We start from the raw sequence: 14,823 nt of genomic DNA, 5'->3' as shown, positions 1-14,823 counted from the left end.
TGAACAATTCCTCCTCTGTGCTGTCTCTCTGCCATGCCACCCTGTCTTGGAGCCAGTTGATTATGGACTAAAACGTCTACAAACTATGATCCAAAATAAACTTTTTTCCTTAACTTTGAGTGTCAGGTAATTTGTCTCAGCAACAAAAAATGTAACTAGCAGAGCACATATAGACTCCTGAGTGACAAGCAGAGTAAGGCACAAATTCATGATGTTTTTAGACTAAATAGAAGCCACCTCTACTTTCATGGGCATCCTACAACTAGTATAGGGCTTCTCCTCCTCTTCCATCCTTTAACCATCCAAATCAACAGGTACTATCCTTCCTCCTAATCACTGAGTGGACTCAGACTTCAATTATCTGCCCTGTTCAATAGAGTTCACACATGGAGGAAGAACAAAAAATCTTCAGAGCACTGTTACTCATAAGAAGCCTTCTTCTAGAACATTTTTGGAATATCAGTCTCATTAGGACTTAGTTCCAAAGTTGTTGTTATGAGTGGTTGCTGCTTGGAATGTTAAGAAAAAGCACTTTCAAATTTCAGAAGACAGTTGTCTCTACTTAATGAGAAAAGTACTGGGGACCCCTGATACCTTACTGGAAACCTCTGCAATAGGCTCTAGTCTCCTGGCCAGTATACAACACAGGCCGGAGGAAAAAAAACCTAAAAGACAGAACTAAGAGAAACAGAAAGTGGGGTACCAGGATGGCCAATGCCAGTGCAACCAACAAAGGCACTGGCCAATCCAAGCCACTGATTTTTATTGGTAATCAGTTGGAGTAAAGGCAAATTATGTGCAAGGACAGTACTATGTTTGAGGATACACAGTTGTACATTTTCTATGGAAGTTAATGTTAAGGCTTGTAAAGAACAAGACAAAGCATTCTCAAATTAGGAACAGAAAAGACAAAATATACCATTGTAATTAGAACATTGTCCTTCTAGTTAGAAGGGTTTAGTTGCAGAAATGGAATTTGGCTGTAAGTTATTCTGACCTTGGCATGTAGGCTTTGGCCAGACTCCTTTCTCAAAACAAATCAATTGCGGTGGTAACTCTTTACACCCTGCACTACTTACCGCCTGTTTTGGGCATAATCAATATTGCAGTCTCTTGCAGAAAGAATCTGAAGAAAAACAACTTCTAGAATAATTTGTGGTTTATAAAAAACTAAAATTATGTTTACCAAATATGGTCATTTTTGAAGATTTTAAACTTAAATTTTTTTATTTGGTGAATTAAATTTCTGCATTTGAGCATCTATCTCATCATTTTCAATATAAAGGATAGATAACACTGTTGTTTTGTTGCCAAAATATGTTATTACAAAGAATGCGTTCTGATATATTTTACTGCAACTTAAAATTTTTAAAAGAATGTATTCTGAACATAGATGAAAATAATACAGGTAAGATTTCTAAAAACCCTGAAAAAACTGAAAAAATGGCCAGTCAAGTTTTTCAAAACACTGGATTTTAACCAAAGTTTTACAACAGTCCAGTGTGTATTCTGAAAGAAAAATGGCTGATTCTTGCTTAAACAGTGATCTTCATATGTTTCAAATCATCTTATTCTCATCTCCACATCATAGTAGCTTTAAAAACCAACGTCTTAAATTCATAATGAACACCAGCAGATTGGCAGCCATCAGAGGAAACAGAACAGGGTTAGGACTCCTCCAGGGCCTGTCACAGATATGTTGTTATCTGACCTGTTTGATGACTCTGTGTAGGGCTCCACTTGTAAGGCTGTCTTGACTTGACCTGAATCGGAGCTTATGGTGCAAAAAGCCTTTTATCTGGGGGCATTTGTTGAAACAAATTAGAGACTATTATATATTGATCTTCAAATCTGTGAGAGAGCCACATAACAGTTTAAAGAAATAATAGGCTGACCAGAAAAGTTAAATGTGGTGAATGACTTATCCACAGGTCCTTTGAATAGCTTTCTTATATGACAGAATTCAGAAGGCCATGTGCATGTATAGAGTTCTACATATGCTGAGCATAAAAGGGAGAGCAGTGCTAGGGCAAAAGCTCTCACTTTGAGCTGATCTGGAGGCTCTGTGCAAGTAGGAAGGTAAGGACGGATAACATGGAGTTATCAACTCTCTCCATGTGGGTGAGAACATATCTCAACGTGAATATAGATACTTATTAAAGACTCATAGTCCTATTAGTTCCATGAGTGTAACAAATCTTTGTGCAGTTATTCAGCTAACTAGGCAGAGACTTCAGTGGCCACATAGCAAAGAATATAGAAGCTCTGTAATTACTTCAGAAAAATTACCAAACAAACAGCAACTGCAAACAACAATAATAATCCCTAGGTAGAGGCACAATTTAATTGCAAAGTTGCTATATTATTTAAAATAACCAGTTCTCCATAAAAATTATGAAACATGACAGGAATATATGACCCAAACAAGGGAATAAGTCAATCGAAACCATCCCTGAAGGAATACATGCATAGTGTAGATGGGGATGTAAATTTGTAAAATCATTATGAATGTTCCTCAAAAGCCTAAAAATTCAACTACCATTTGATACAGCAATCCCTCTTTGCATATATACCCAAAAGTTTAAAAAAAATTATATGGAAATATCCATACCTCAATGTTCACTGAACTATTGTTAATAATATATAAGCCAGGTATGGTGGCACAAGCCTGTAATCCTGGCACTTGGGAGGCTGAGGCAGGAGGATCACCATGAGTTTGAGATCAGCCTGGGCAACAAAGTGAGTTCAAGGATAGCCTGAGCTACACAGCTAGACCCTATCTCGAAAAAAATTAAAACCAAAATATCCAAGTTATGTAATCAATCTAAGCATCTTCAATTTTATTAATGAATAAAGAACACAAAAACTGTAGAATATATGTAGAGAAAATGCTAGTCATCCTTTAAAATGAAGTTAATCCTATCATTTGCACTAACATGAATCAAACTGGAGGACATTATTCTAAGATGTAAAGTACAAATACCTTATCTCCTCAATTATACATGAAATGTAATAAAAGCAAACAACAGAATCACATAGTAAAGGGCTGCTGATTTAGCTCAGTGGTTCTGCCTCCTGCCTCGCAAGTGTAAGGAACCCAAGTTCAATACCCAGTACCAAAAAATCAAAAAAACAAACAAACAAAAAAGAATCATATTAAATGTGATCACCAGCAGCTGGGGAGTAAAGAAAGGAAACAGAGATGGTGAAAGTGTACAAAGTTTCAACTGGACAGGTACTATAAATGTAAGTATTTGAATTGATGAATATGTTAATTAGATTAAATTATTTCACATAGTTCACACATCATAGAATTGCTTGAACTCTATAAATCTGTACAATTATAATTTTTTTAATATTCAGTAAAATGAAGAAATGTTAAAAAAAACTCTATGAGGACATCTAGGCACTTGATTCCCTACAAAATACTTTAAGTATGCTTAAGGAACAAAAACACTAAAATGAATGGTGTATCATCAAATATAGAATATGAATATATGGAATTATTAAAATAGAACCAAATAAAAATATAGCATTAGCTAAAAATAAAAATTCACTGGAGCAGCAGGAGTGTAGTTCAGTAATATAGCGTATATTTGGCATAGGTAAGGCCCTCAGTTCATCCTCCCTATATGAGGCCACAAGTGCATATATAAATTTTTTAAAAAGATTTCAACAAAAGACAAATAGGAAGATAAAAATCAGAATTTAAAGACAAACTGAGATTATCAATTTATCAATTTTATTAACCTGAAGCACTGAAAACAAAAAGTGAGAAAGATCTGTGGGGCATGATAAAAGCAGAATAATACACACATACTTGGAGTCCCAGAAGAAGAGGAAGGAGAGGAAAAGAACAGAAAAATAAAGAAATCATGGCAAAATACATCCTGAATCTGAAGAAAAGCATTTATCTGCACATCCAATGAGCACAATGAACTACAATGAGCATAAAATCAAAGAGATTCTTTCCTTGATACATCATGATCAATCTGAAAAAGACAAAGACAAAAAAGAGAATCTCAAAAACATGGAGAAAAGTGACTCATCACATACAATCTTCAATAACATTGACAACTAATTTCTTACAGAAACCAGGGAGAACGGAAATCAGTGGGATGACACATTCAAAACACCAAAAGAGACTATTAAGCACATTCTACATTCACTACAATGAAAGAAATTAAGAGTTCCAGATAACAAAAACTGGCTGAATCCTGAATCTATTGTATTGCCTGCCCTACGATAAATATTGAGCATAATCTTTTGTGCTAAAATAAAGTGACATTTTAGAGTAATCCTAATCCACATAAAGTCATTAAAAAATCATAAAAGCAACCTAGGTGTGTGTGTGTGTTGTGTGTGTGTGTGTGTGTAAATGTTTGAGTGTATTTTTGTTTGTAACTTTATTAAAGACAACTGCATAAAGTACTAATTTTGAATGTACAAGGATATACAGCATGTAACAATGTAATTCATATAACACAAAGGATGGGGAAGGAACAGAGCTACGTAGAAATAAATTTCTATATACTATTGAAAATACATTGGTAGTAATCTTAATTGCTAAAAACCAAGATTATATGAACCAACCTGAGTTTATCCCTGACTGGGGGACCAACAAGGTCTAAAGATAAAAGACACAAAGATAATTTGGAAGAGGAGAGCCAGGGGACTCTTGCCTCTAGTGGACAAAGGGCCCTGATCTGATAGTGTGCCTCACTTTTATTAGTTTCGCACAAAACAGAAGCAAGCAAATATGTGATCCAGGGTTCAGAGAAAGTTTATCAGGTTCTCATAATTTGTAGACTGCACCTGAATCTGTATTTTCCTTTAAACAGCCTGTTGAGGCAAAGTAGAACAGTTCGGTGCTATAGGCAAGTGTTACAACTCTGAGGTACAGCCAAGTGTTACAGAGATTCAGTTTGAAGACTGAAGAATCCCATGGTTACTTAAAGAGGAGAAAAACCTTTATAATGCTGGCGGGCTCACAGAAGTTTGCAGGCAAAGTCTGAAGCACTAGCAGAAATTAGAGCCTTTTTATATAAGGATCTACAGGGTAGGTGAGCATGCTCACTAAAGCAGGGAGTGGAGTTACAGAACATTCCTGAAATACATGCCATGTGAGCATGCTCACTGAAACAGAGGGGCGGAATTACAGAACATTCTCCTAAGGGGGCGGAGCTTATCAGAACATTCTTATAAGAGGGTAGAGCCTAACAACTTTCTTGAAAGGGGCCAGAGCTTAAAAGAACATTCTTCTGAGGGAGCACAGCTTTAACAGAAATTCCTGAATGGTCACACAGTTCGGTCACACAACATTTTGATACATTGGGCAGGAGCACTGCCCACCAGCACAAACTTACATTTCTGGAGCAAAACATTCTGTGGATACAGAAAAATCATGGAGACAAGGCAGGGGCCTGTCTTATTATATAGTATTGTTCTATCAAAACTGTAGCTGTAGTTGGTTCTGTCCTTGGAACTGGCTGATGCCAGCATGTTAGTAAACAGACCCAGGGGAGAAATGGCTTGTTATCCTTATCCCCATGTCTCAAGAAGAGTTCAACCCAGGCTTTGGTCTCACACTTGGTTTCACATACAGAGTGTTAATTTATTAATCACTAAGAAAATAACCACCTCCAAGTAAAATAAATGGCCAGGGGCATGGGATTTAGCTCAGTGGTTCTGCCACCTACCTTGCAAGTGGAAGATCCTGAGTTCAATCCCCAGTACCACAATAAATAAATAAATAAATGGCCAGGCCATTAATGACAATTAAGAAAATACCTGTATAATAGAAAAGACAATAGTAGAGAAATAGAGGGACAAGACATCAGACATATAAAAAGAACAGCAAATATCAGTCACAAATTTACCTTGTAAGTAATTATATTGAATATTATCTTAGTTACTTTCTTGATGCTGGGACAAAATACTTGACACCCACAAGTTAAATGAAGAAAGTTTTATTTAACAGTTTGTAGGTTTCAGTCCATAGTTGGCTGGCTCCAAACGAGAGCTGCATAGCAGAGAGCCATGGCTGAGGAGATACGGTCCATGGCAGCATAGGCAAGAAGCAGCAAAACAAACAAAACAGGATCAAGCCTTTCTTTTTCTTCACATTCCATCTAGGCTACAAGCCTATTGAGTGTGCCACTGACACCCAGGTTGGAGCTTCTCTCTTCAGTAAATCTATTGAGTCACACCCAGAGCCATGCTAATGCAATTAGCAATCCCCATAGTAATCCCCATACCACACACCCTTAATGTATATTCACACACCCTAGATCCAACCACATCTGAAAAGCCTCACCTATGACCACATAGGAGGGCAGGAGGATAGGAGGATAGGAGGTTTTGGGGGGACATCTAGCTACAACTCATAATAAATGTGAATGAATTACTCCAATTAAAAAGCAGAAGTAAGCAGAGTGGATTTTTTAAAACAGTCCAACTCTATTCTGTGTATAACAGGCACACTTTATTTTCATAGACACAAATGAAGTAAAAGTTAAAGGATGAAAAAGTGATATATCCTGTAGTTAGTAACTAAAATAATGTTGGAGAGTGGCTACATTAACATCAGCCATAACAGACCACTGAATGATATTTAAAAGTTACTAAAATAAAGAGGGGCATTTTAAATGTTAAGAGGATTAATGAATTAGGAAGATATTACAATTATACACTTTGCACAATAGATCTCCAAAATAAATAAAACAAAACTGACAGAAATAGACAATTTAACAATAATAGCTAAAAGTTTTCATACTACCACTTTAATTATTTAATAGAATATCATGAAGAAGGGGCTAGAAATGTAGCTCAGTGGCACAGTGCCTGCCTGGCAAGTGTGAGATCCTGAGTTTGATTCCTGGTACCAAAAAAAAACCCTAAAAAAAATAGACTATCACCAAGGGGGAAAAAAAGACTTGAATTAATATTACAAACCAACTATACCTAATGGAACACTATACACAACAAAGTATGGCACATATTCTTCTCAAATACATGTGGAACCTTTCCCGTGGCAACCCATATGTTAGGTCATGAAATGAGTCTCAAATTTTAAAGGATTGAAAATCATACAATGAATGAAATAAGAAGGCAAAAACCTGAGCAACTTTAAGAAATTCTCAAATCTGTGAGAATAAATCAACACATATGTAAATAGCCAATGAGTAAAAAAATTCACAAGGGGCATTATAAAGTGCTCTTATATTAGTGAAAATGAAAACACAATCAGTCAAAACTTATGACATTCATTAAAAGCTGGGCTTTGAGGAAAAAGTATAGCTGACAGAACTTGTGTTACCAAAAAAAAAAAAAATCTCAACTGTGCTTGGGAGGCTGAGGCAGGACTATCTCAAGTTTAAGGCCAGCCTGGACAACAAAGGGAAAGCCTGTGTCAAAAAAGTAAAAGAGAGAGAGAGAGAGAGAGAGAGAGAGAGAGAGAGAGAGAGAGAGAGAGAGAGAGAGGGAGAGGGAGAGAGGAAAGAAAGAAAAGGGAAAAGAGAAAACAAAAGAAAAAACATATCAAATCAACTCAAACTTCTACGTAAAGGAATTAGAAAAAGAAGAGTCTACTAAGCCCAAAGCAAACAAAAGGAAATTGGAAGATCAGAGCAGAAATGGATGAAATAGGGAAAAGTAACAGCAGAGAGGCCAGGGATTTAGCTCAGTGGTGCTACCCACCTGCCTCACAAGTGCAAGGTCCTGAGTTCAATCCCCGGTACTGCCCCCGCAACCCAAGTAATAGAAAAAATCAACTGAACCAGAAGTTGGTATCATGAAAAGATAAAAACAAAATGGACAAACCTTTACATAGACTGACTAAGAAAAATTCAGAGAACTTAAGTTACCAAAATCAAGAGTAATAAAAAGAAAATTATACTGTACCTTAAAGGGGGAACATGGGGTTATAAGGGAATTGACCATTTTTTAGCTAACAAGTTACAAAACCTAGATGAAAGGAAAAAATTTCTAGAAACACAAAAATGCCCATAACTAAGGATGAAATAGACACAATCAGAATAGATGGATAACAAGATCTTGAATCAGTAATGAAAACCTTTTCTACAAAAACAGGGCCAGGACAAGATCTTCACTGATGAATTCTAAGAAACACTTAAAGATGAATCAATAATATTTGACAGAATAATTCAAAAAACAGAGGAGTAGGGACCACTTCTCAACTCATTCTATATGGCCAGTATACTAATGATAAAACAAGACAAATAAAAGGGGAAAATCCTATATACTAATTTCCATTATAAAATAAGTGCAAAATCATTAACAAAATAGCCAACTAACTCCAGAACGTAAACATAGATTATACACCATGGCTAAGTATGATTTATCCCAGAGAGAAACACTGGTTCAACATAAAAATATCAATCACTGCACTATACCTTAATTAACAGAATAATGGACAAAATCATACAACCACCTCATAAGTGCAGAAAAATATTTTACATAATCCAGCATCTTTTAATGACAAAAGCACTTAGTTAGGAATATTATGATAACCCCTCAAGATGATAAAGGATAACTATAAAACCCCACAGCTAAGTTCATATTTAATAGTGACAGACTGAAAGTTTATCTCCTCCAGTCAGAAACAAAACAGTCATGTTAGCTCTCACTGCTTATACTTAGTATTATGCAAGAAGTTCCAACCATTAAAAACGGAAAACTGAAGAAATTATTGAGATTGGAAAATGAATTAATAGAATTATATTCACAGATGACATGATCTTACACGTACAAAATGCAAAGGAATCCACAATAAACTATAAAAGTTCGTAACTACAGCAAGCTTGAAGAATACAAGACTAATATACAAAAATTAATTTTATTCCTATGCATTATCATTGAACAAAACAAAAATGAAATCAAGAAAAAATTCCACTTACAATACCCTCAAAAAGCAAAAACACTCATAAGTAAATTTAAAAAAGAAAGGAGGAAAAGACAGGTATGATGGTGTGCACACTTGTAATCCTAGCACTCAGAGACATTGTCAGGAGGATCATGAGTTTGAGGCTAGCCTAGACTATATAGTGAGAGCTTAACTCAAAAGCCTAATCAAATAAATTAATTAAACAAGAGGAGAATTTTACATTGAACACTAGAAAAAGTATTGAAAATAATTAAAGAAAAATTAAAAAACACCTAAGTACTCTAAGTAGAAAATGTTCACATATTGAAAGACAGCATTGTTTAAATGACTGTTGTACTTTAACATTGGTCTAAGGATTCACTGGGATCTCTATCAAAATCTCAAATTGCTTTTTTCCTGAAAAAAATTACAAACTAAGTCTAATATTTGTATTAAAATACGAGAGATACAGAATATAAAAAATCATTTAAAATAGAATAACAAAGGTGTTAAGAGTTGCATTTTTGTATTTTAAAAGTATTAATCTGAATTAGAAACTAGATACTGGAATATTTTGGTATATTAAATACATGAATACTATCTTTTTCTTTATTATATATTAGAAGCTGTCTTGGGTTCCATCAATATTTTCTCAAATCAAACTCTATTCAAGTATGTCCTTCCTATATTTGTGTTTGAATGAATGTGATTTTTAAAAATAATAAATTTGGAAAATTAGATAATATTAAAACTTAGTTTGCTTTCACCAGTTAGCATTATTGTTTGCTTCACAGCCATCTCATCCCAAGCCAGCTGATGAGTCTAATCTAATCAATCTACCTATCTCTGTTCTGTAGAACATTCCAAAAGATGATTCCGTCTATAAGAATATATATAAATTCCACAAACTAGTGATACTATTATTGTTACCTTAAAATTTTGAAGTAGTATTACCAGAAATATAACTTAAAGAATAACACTTGTTAACTCTAAAAATACTTAGGGGTTATGGGTATTTTGATCAGTGTTAGAGTGCTAGCAAATGCAAGTTCCTAGCAAAGATCCCAGCAGTGCGCGCGCGTGCGCACACACACACACACACACACACACATACTAAAATATCCATTTCACTAATTTTTTCACTTTCTTTGAACTATTACTAATCTCTCCACTTTTTGCTTTCGAGTTAAAAACAAAACAACATGGGCACGGATTTAACTCAGTGGTTCTGGTGCCTGCCTTGCAAACTCATTGACCCGAGTTCGATCTCTGGTACCAAAACAAAACAAAACGACATGTAAGTCATAATGATGTTTAAAGAACACCCTTGTTTTAAACAATAGACTATTCAAAACATGAAAATATAGATTTAGTATTGTGAACTTTAGTAATACTTGTATTCAGATTTCTTTAAAAAGATTTTTTATCTTTTATTCAATAGTGTATAATGTTCTTTCCTATATATTACCAGGGAAGAGTTTAAGCTGCTATTTAATTTACTGACTACTATTCAAACTCTTTGCATACTTAAAATAGAAAACAACAGTATATCGTGCTTCAGATCTGGTGAACTATTATGTATATAGTCATAAGAATCTCTGATAATAAACCTTACCTGACTGTGATAAAATAGTTTTTAGGTGATCATTCTTTATATCACAAACTCCCCTTTTATGTAGGTATACATGTAGGTAGTATAATAGGTTTTTTTCCTGATAAGTTTGGGAAAATCCAACATAAACTGCTAGGCCATCCTTGTAAGGTGCTCTTCTTTATTGTAACTTGAAATCCATTTTTGGAATCTAATCACATTTTAGAAGATCTATACATTGCTATCTTTCTCCAGTACTTAAGGCTATGGAGATGTAGGTTTTTTCACACAATTAATGATAGTAACACCAATATTTAGTATTCATTTTCCTTCCAATTCCTAACTTGAATAAGCATCTGTACTACTACCTGTAAAGGAAGACTAAACATTTTAAAGGTTCTAATAATAATTGAAAACTTGAACACAAACATATTTCACGTATGTCTATGTATGCAAGTCAAGACTGAGATTTGGACCTAATTTTTCTAAGATGTTCATCTCTCCAGTTTCACTAAGCCATATAAAAGAATGGACTCTGAAGCTACAATATTCAAATCCTAGCTCTGCCATTTCACATAGTATGTGACTTTGGACAAGTTATTTATTTAAACTCTCTGTGCCTCAACTTCTTCTATAAAATGTAACTGTCATAGGTTGTTTGAGAGATACAGTGAGTTAATATATGCAAAATGCTTTGAATAATATCTGCCATATAGTGGCATATCACTTTATCATAATTTAGATTTTTCTTTGCTTTCCTGGAAAGAACTGACTCAACCACTTTCTTTGTAAATGTGTAGGAATACACAAAGAAAATAATTTTATTTTGTTCTGAACTGTTTAGCTTGATTCTAATCTCGCCACTATATTAGGAACAATTTTCTCTTTGTTTGCCCAGACTTCAGTTTATGTAAAAATAATATTTTCTAGCCAGGCATGGTGGCACATGCCTGTAATCCCAGCACTCGGGAGGCTGAGGCAGTAGGATTGCTGTGATTTTGAGACCAGCCTGGCCTACACAGTGAATTCCAGGTCAGTCTCAACTACATAGACCCTGTCTCAAAAACCAAATAATAATAATAATAATAATAATAATAATAATAATATTTTCGTATTATTTGCAGTATATGTTTTTTCTCATTTCACATTTATATACATTGTATCTCTTCTGATTTATCTTAATTAAATATGAAAGATATTTCTAAGGTATTATTACTGTCACTGCTATAAAATTTATAAGAATTAATAGAAATAGAATAAAAATAAATTTAATTGAATAGTGTATTATAGTCTAATCTCTTAATTCTCTATTCATGTTCAGATATATTCATGTTCAGCTATATTCATGTTTAGATATATTCGTGATGTGACAATAATCTGCTTACATAAAGAGAAACAATTATTTGAGTGGGTTAAATTATTTATTCAACTGGTGTTCATTGAATGACTACTGTAATCCATATTTCTTTCAAAAGGAATTTTTACTAATATTTTCTACCATCGTCAGAATATGAGATTATTGACATACTTTCAAAATAATTTAATGTGAAGTATGAATTAAATTACAATTAATGTATTAATTTGATAATTAATTGAAATAAGATATTTAAGGGAAGAAAGTTTTCTATGTGGGAGAATAGGTGATGCTTCATCCAAAATATTAATTGTAAATAATGTTATTTATCTCTGTCTCTGTGGTACCAGTAATTACACACTTTGCTCCAATCCATTTTATACTCATTTTTCCCCTTCAGCATGTGTGAATAGACAGACCCTAAGGCATCCTTTTCTCATGGCTCACAGATTAAAATGTTTTTAAGTCAGTGCCCCTTATTTTCTCCCGAAGCTGCTGGTCCAGGACTATGATGCCTGAGACAAAAAGGATGAGTGTGGTAACAGGCAAGTTCATTATAAAATGTAGATTACGTCTATCTAGTTAAATATATACAGCTTAAACATTTTATCATAGATTCTTATCTGTGATTTTTTGTACTCACCTGTTTTTTTTCTTGATATCCTGATAATACAAGTACAATAATTTAAGTCCTATCACCCTCTAATTTCAGCTTCCTTAACTGTAAATTCTCTTTCATTTGCTCTCCGGTTCTTAAAATTCAGTTCTAATATTATTTGACATTATTTCAAAATTTAGTGTTGGTTCATACTGTGAATGACTTAATGCAAAACAAGTTAACTTATTATTGAATTGTATTATTATTTGCATACCAGTGTAGGAAAATAGAACCTAATTTAAAAATAGTTTCGTTTGGATCATGTGGAACAAAATATCTTAAGCTTTTGAATCATCCTGAAGCTCACACATTCTTAAAACAGATATAAATATTATGAATAGATTCTATGAATAGACATTTTATAAGAGCTTACCTCTCGGTTAGATTACACAAATGCGAAATGGAGTTCTTCGAAGCTTCATTGATAGGCTGTAGGACACTCAGATAATAGTTGGGGATATTCTGCACTCTGTGCTCTGTATTCTAGTTGATGCACTGTAACTCACTAACTTTGTTAAACTATTTAAAGAATAATGTTCCTAACATTTAGAAACTTAGAAAATTTTCTCTGATTGAAAATACTATACTAATTGCTCAAGCAAGACGCAGGGTGGCGCTGCAGGCTAAGATTGTGAATAAACCCTTTTGTTTCAAGAAGGAATCACAGACAAAAACCTTTGCAAGCACTGCAGAGGTATCATCCGGTTTGGATCACAAAATACTAAACGGTTTTGGATTAAAAGCAACTTTGTGACAATATCTCCAAACAAGAAAACGGAAATCATTACCTCCAGTCTTTTGGTGAGCGCTGAAGCACTGTATACAGGAACCCGGTCTCAAACATGGAGGAGCTACAGAGAATTCAATCAATCAGGCAAGTGATGACCTTAATTTTCATAGTATTCTTGTCTCAGGTTCACCTACAGCATATTCATTACTCTGTTCAAGAGGAAACAGAGAGTGGCTCCTTTATAGCTCATCTGACCAAAGACCTGGGGCTGGAAAGAGGGGAACTGGCTGACCGGTCAGCGAGGGTAGTTTCTGACCATTACAAGCAGCATTTGTTGCTGGATCCTCAGACCGGAGATTTGCTGCTAAGGGAGACGCTAGACCGAGAAGAGTTATGTGGACCTGTCGAACCCTGTGTGCTGCATTTCCAAGTGTTCCTCGAAATGCCAGTGCAATTTTTTCAAGGGGAATTATGGATCCAGGACATTAATGACCATTCTCCGATATTCCCTGATACGGAAGTGCTCTTGAAAATACCTGAAAACAGCCAGCCAGGGACTGTATTTCCCCTGAAATTAGCTGAGGATTTGGATGTGGGCAGCAATGGGCTTCAAAACTACACAATCAGCCCTAATTCTCATTTTCACGTTCTCACTCGAAATCATAGTGAGGGCAAGAAATTCCCAGACTTGGTGCAGGACAAGCCGCTGGATCGGGAGGAACAGGCTGAGTACAGTTTAACCCTCACGGCTCTGGACGGTGGGTCCCCACCGCGGTCTGGCACCGTCATGGTTCAAATCCTCATCATGGATGTCAATGACAATACCCCCGAGTTTGTGCACACCCCATATGAGGTGCAGGTCCTGGAGAACTGCCCCTTAGATTCCCCTATCCTCAGCGTCTCAGCTAGAGACATGGATGCTGGGAATTTCGGGAGTGTTGCCTATGGCTTGTTCCAACCATCAGATGAAATTAAACGAACTTTCTCAATAAATGAATTCACCGGAGAAATCCGACTGAAAAAGAAACTGGATTTTGAAAAAATTAAGTCTTACCACGTGGAAATTGAAGCCACGGATGGAGGAGGCCTTTCTGGGAAAGGCACAATAGTCATGGAGGTGGTGGATGTGAATGACAACGCCCCTGAACTCACAGTAACTTCACTCACGAGCCCCATCCCAGAAAACGCTCCTGAGACAATTGTGTCTATCTTCAGAGTGGGAGACAGAGATTCTGGAGACAATGCAAAGATGATCTGCTCTATTCCAGACAATCTTCCATTCATTCTAAAGCAGACTTTCAAGAACTTTTACACCCTGTTAACTGAAAGTCCGCTGGACCGAGAGAGCAGATCTGAGTACAACATCACCATCACGGTCACCGACTTGGGCACACCCAGGCTGAGAACCCAGCACAACCTAACCGTGCAGGTCTCCGACGTCAACGACAACGCCCCGACCTTCACCCAGGCCTCCTACACCCTGCTGGTCCCCGAGAACAACAGCCCCGCCCTGCACATCGGCACCGTCAGCGCCACGGACAGAGACTCGGGCGCCAACGCCCAGCTCACCTACTCGCTGCTGCCGCCCCGAGACCCGCAGCCCGGC

General features: G+C 35.8%; 1 protein-coding gene across 1 annotated transcript in view; it reads left to right on the top strand.

The window, feature by feature from the left end:
• The first annotated feature begins 12,892 nt into the window (after positions 1-12,892).
• LOC109117725 (protocadherin beta-4-like) overlaps positions 12,893-14,823 on the top strand; it is a 4,483-nt gene continuing 2,552 nt past the window's right edge. The window contains exon 1 of the mRNA XM_019206012.2: positions 12,893-14,821. Coding sequence (XP_019061557.1) covers positions 13,330-14,821 — 1,492 coding nt within the window. The 5' untranslated portion in view covers positions 12,893-13,329. The remainder of the gene's footprint in view (positions 14,822-14,823) is intronic.

Source organism: Fukomys damarensis, unplaced genomic scaffold, assembly GCF_012274545.1.
Source record: "Fukomys damarensis isolate Sample0158 unplaced genomic scaffold, DMR_v1.0_HiC HiC_scaffold_3, whole genome shotgun sequence".
NCBI lineage: Eukaryota > Metazoa > Chordata > Mammalia > Rodentia > Bathyergidae > Fukomys > Fukomys damarensis.
This window is presented reverse-complemented; position numbering and strand designations above follow the sequence as displayed.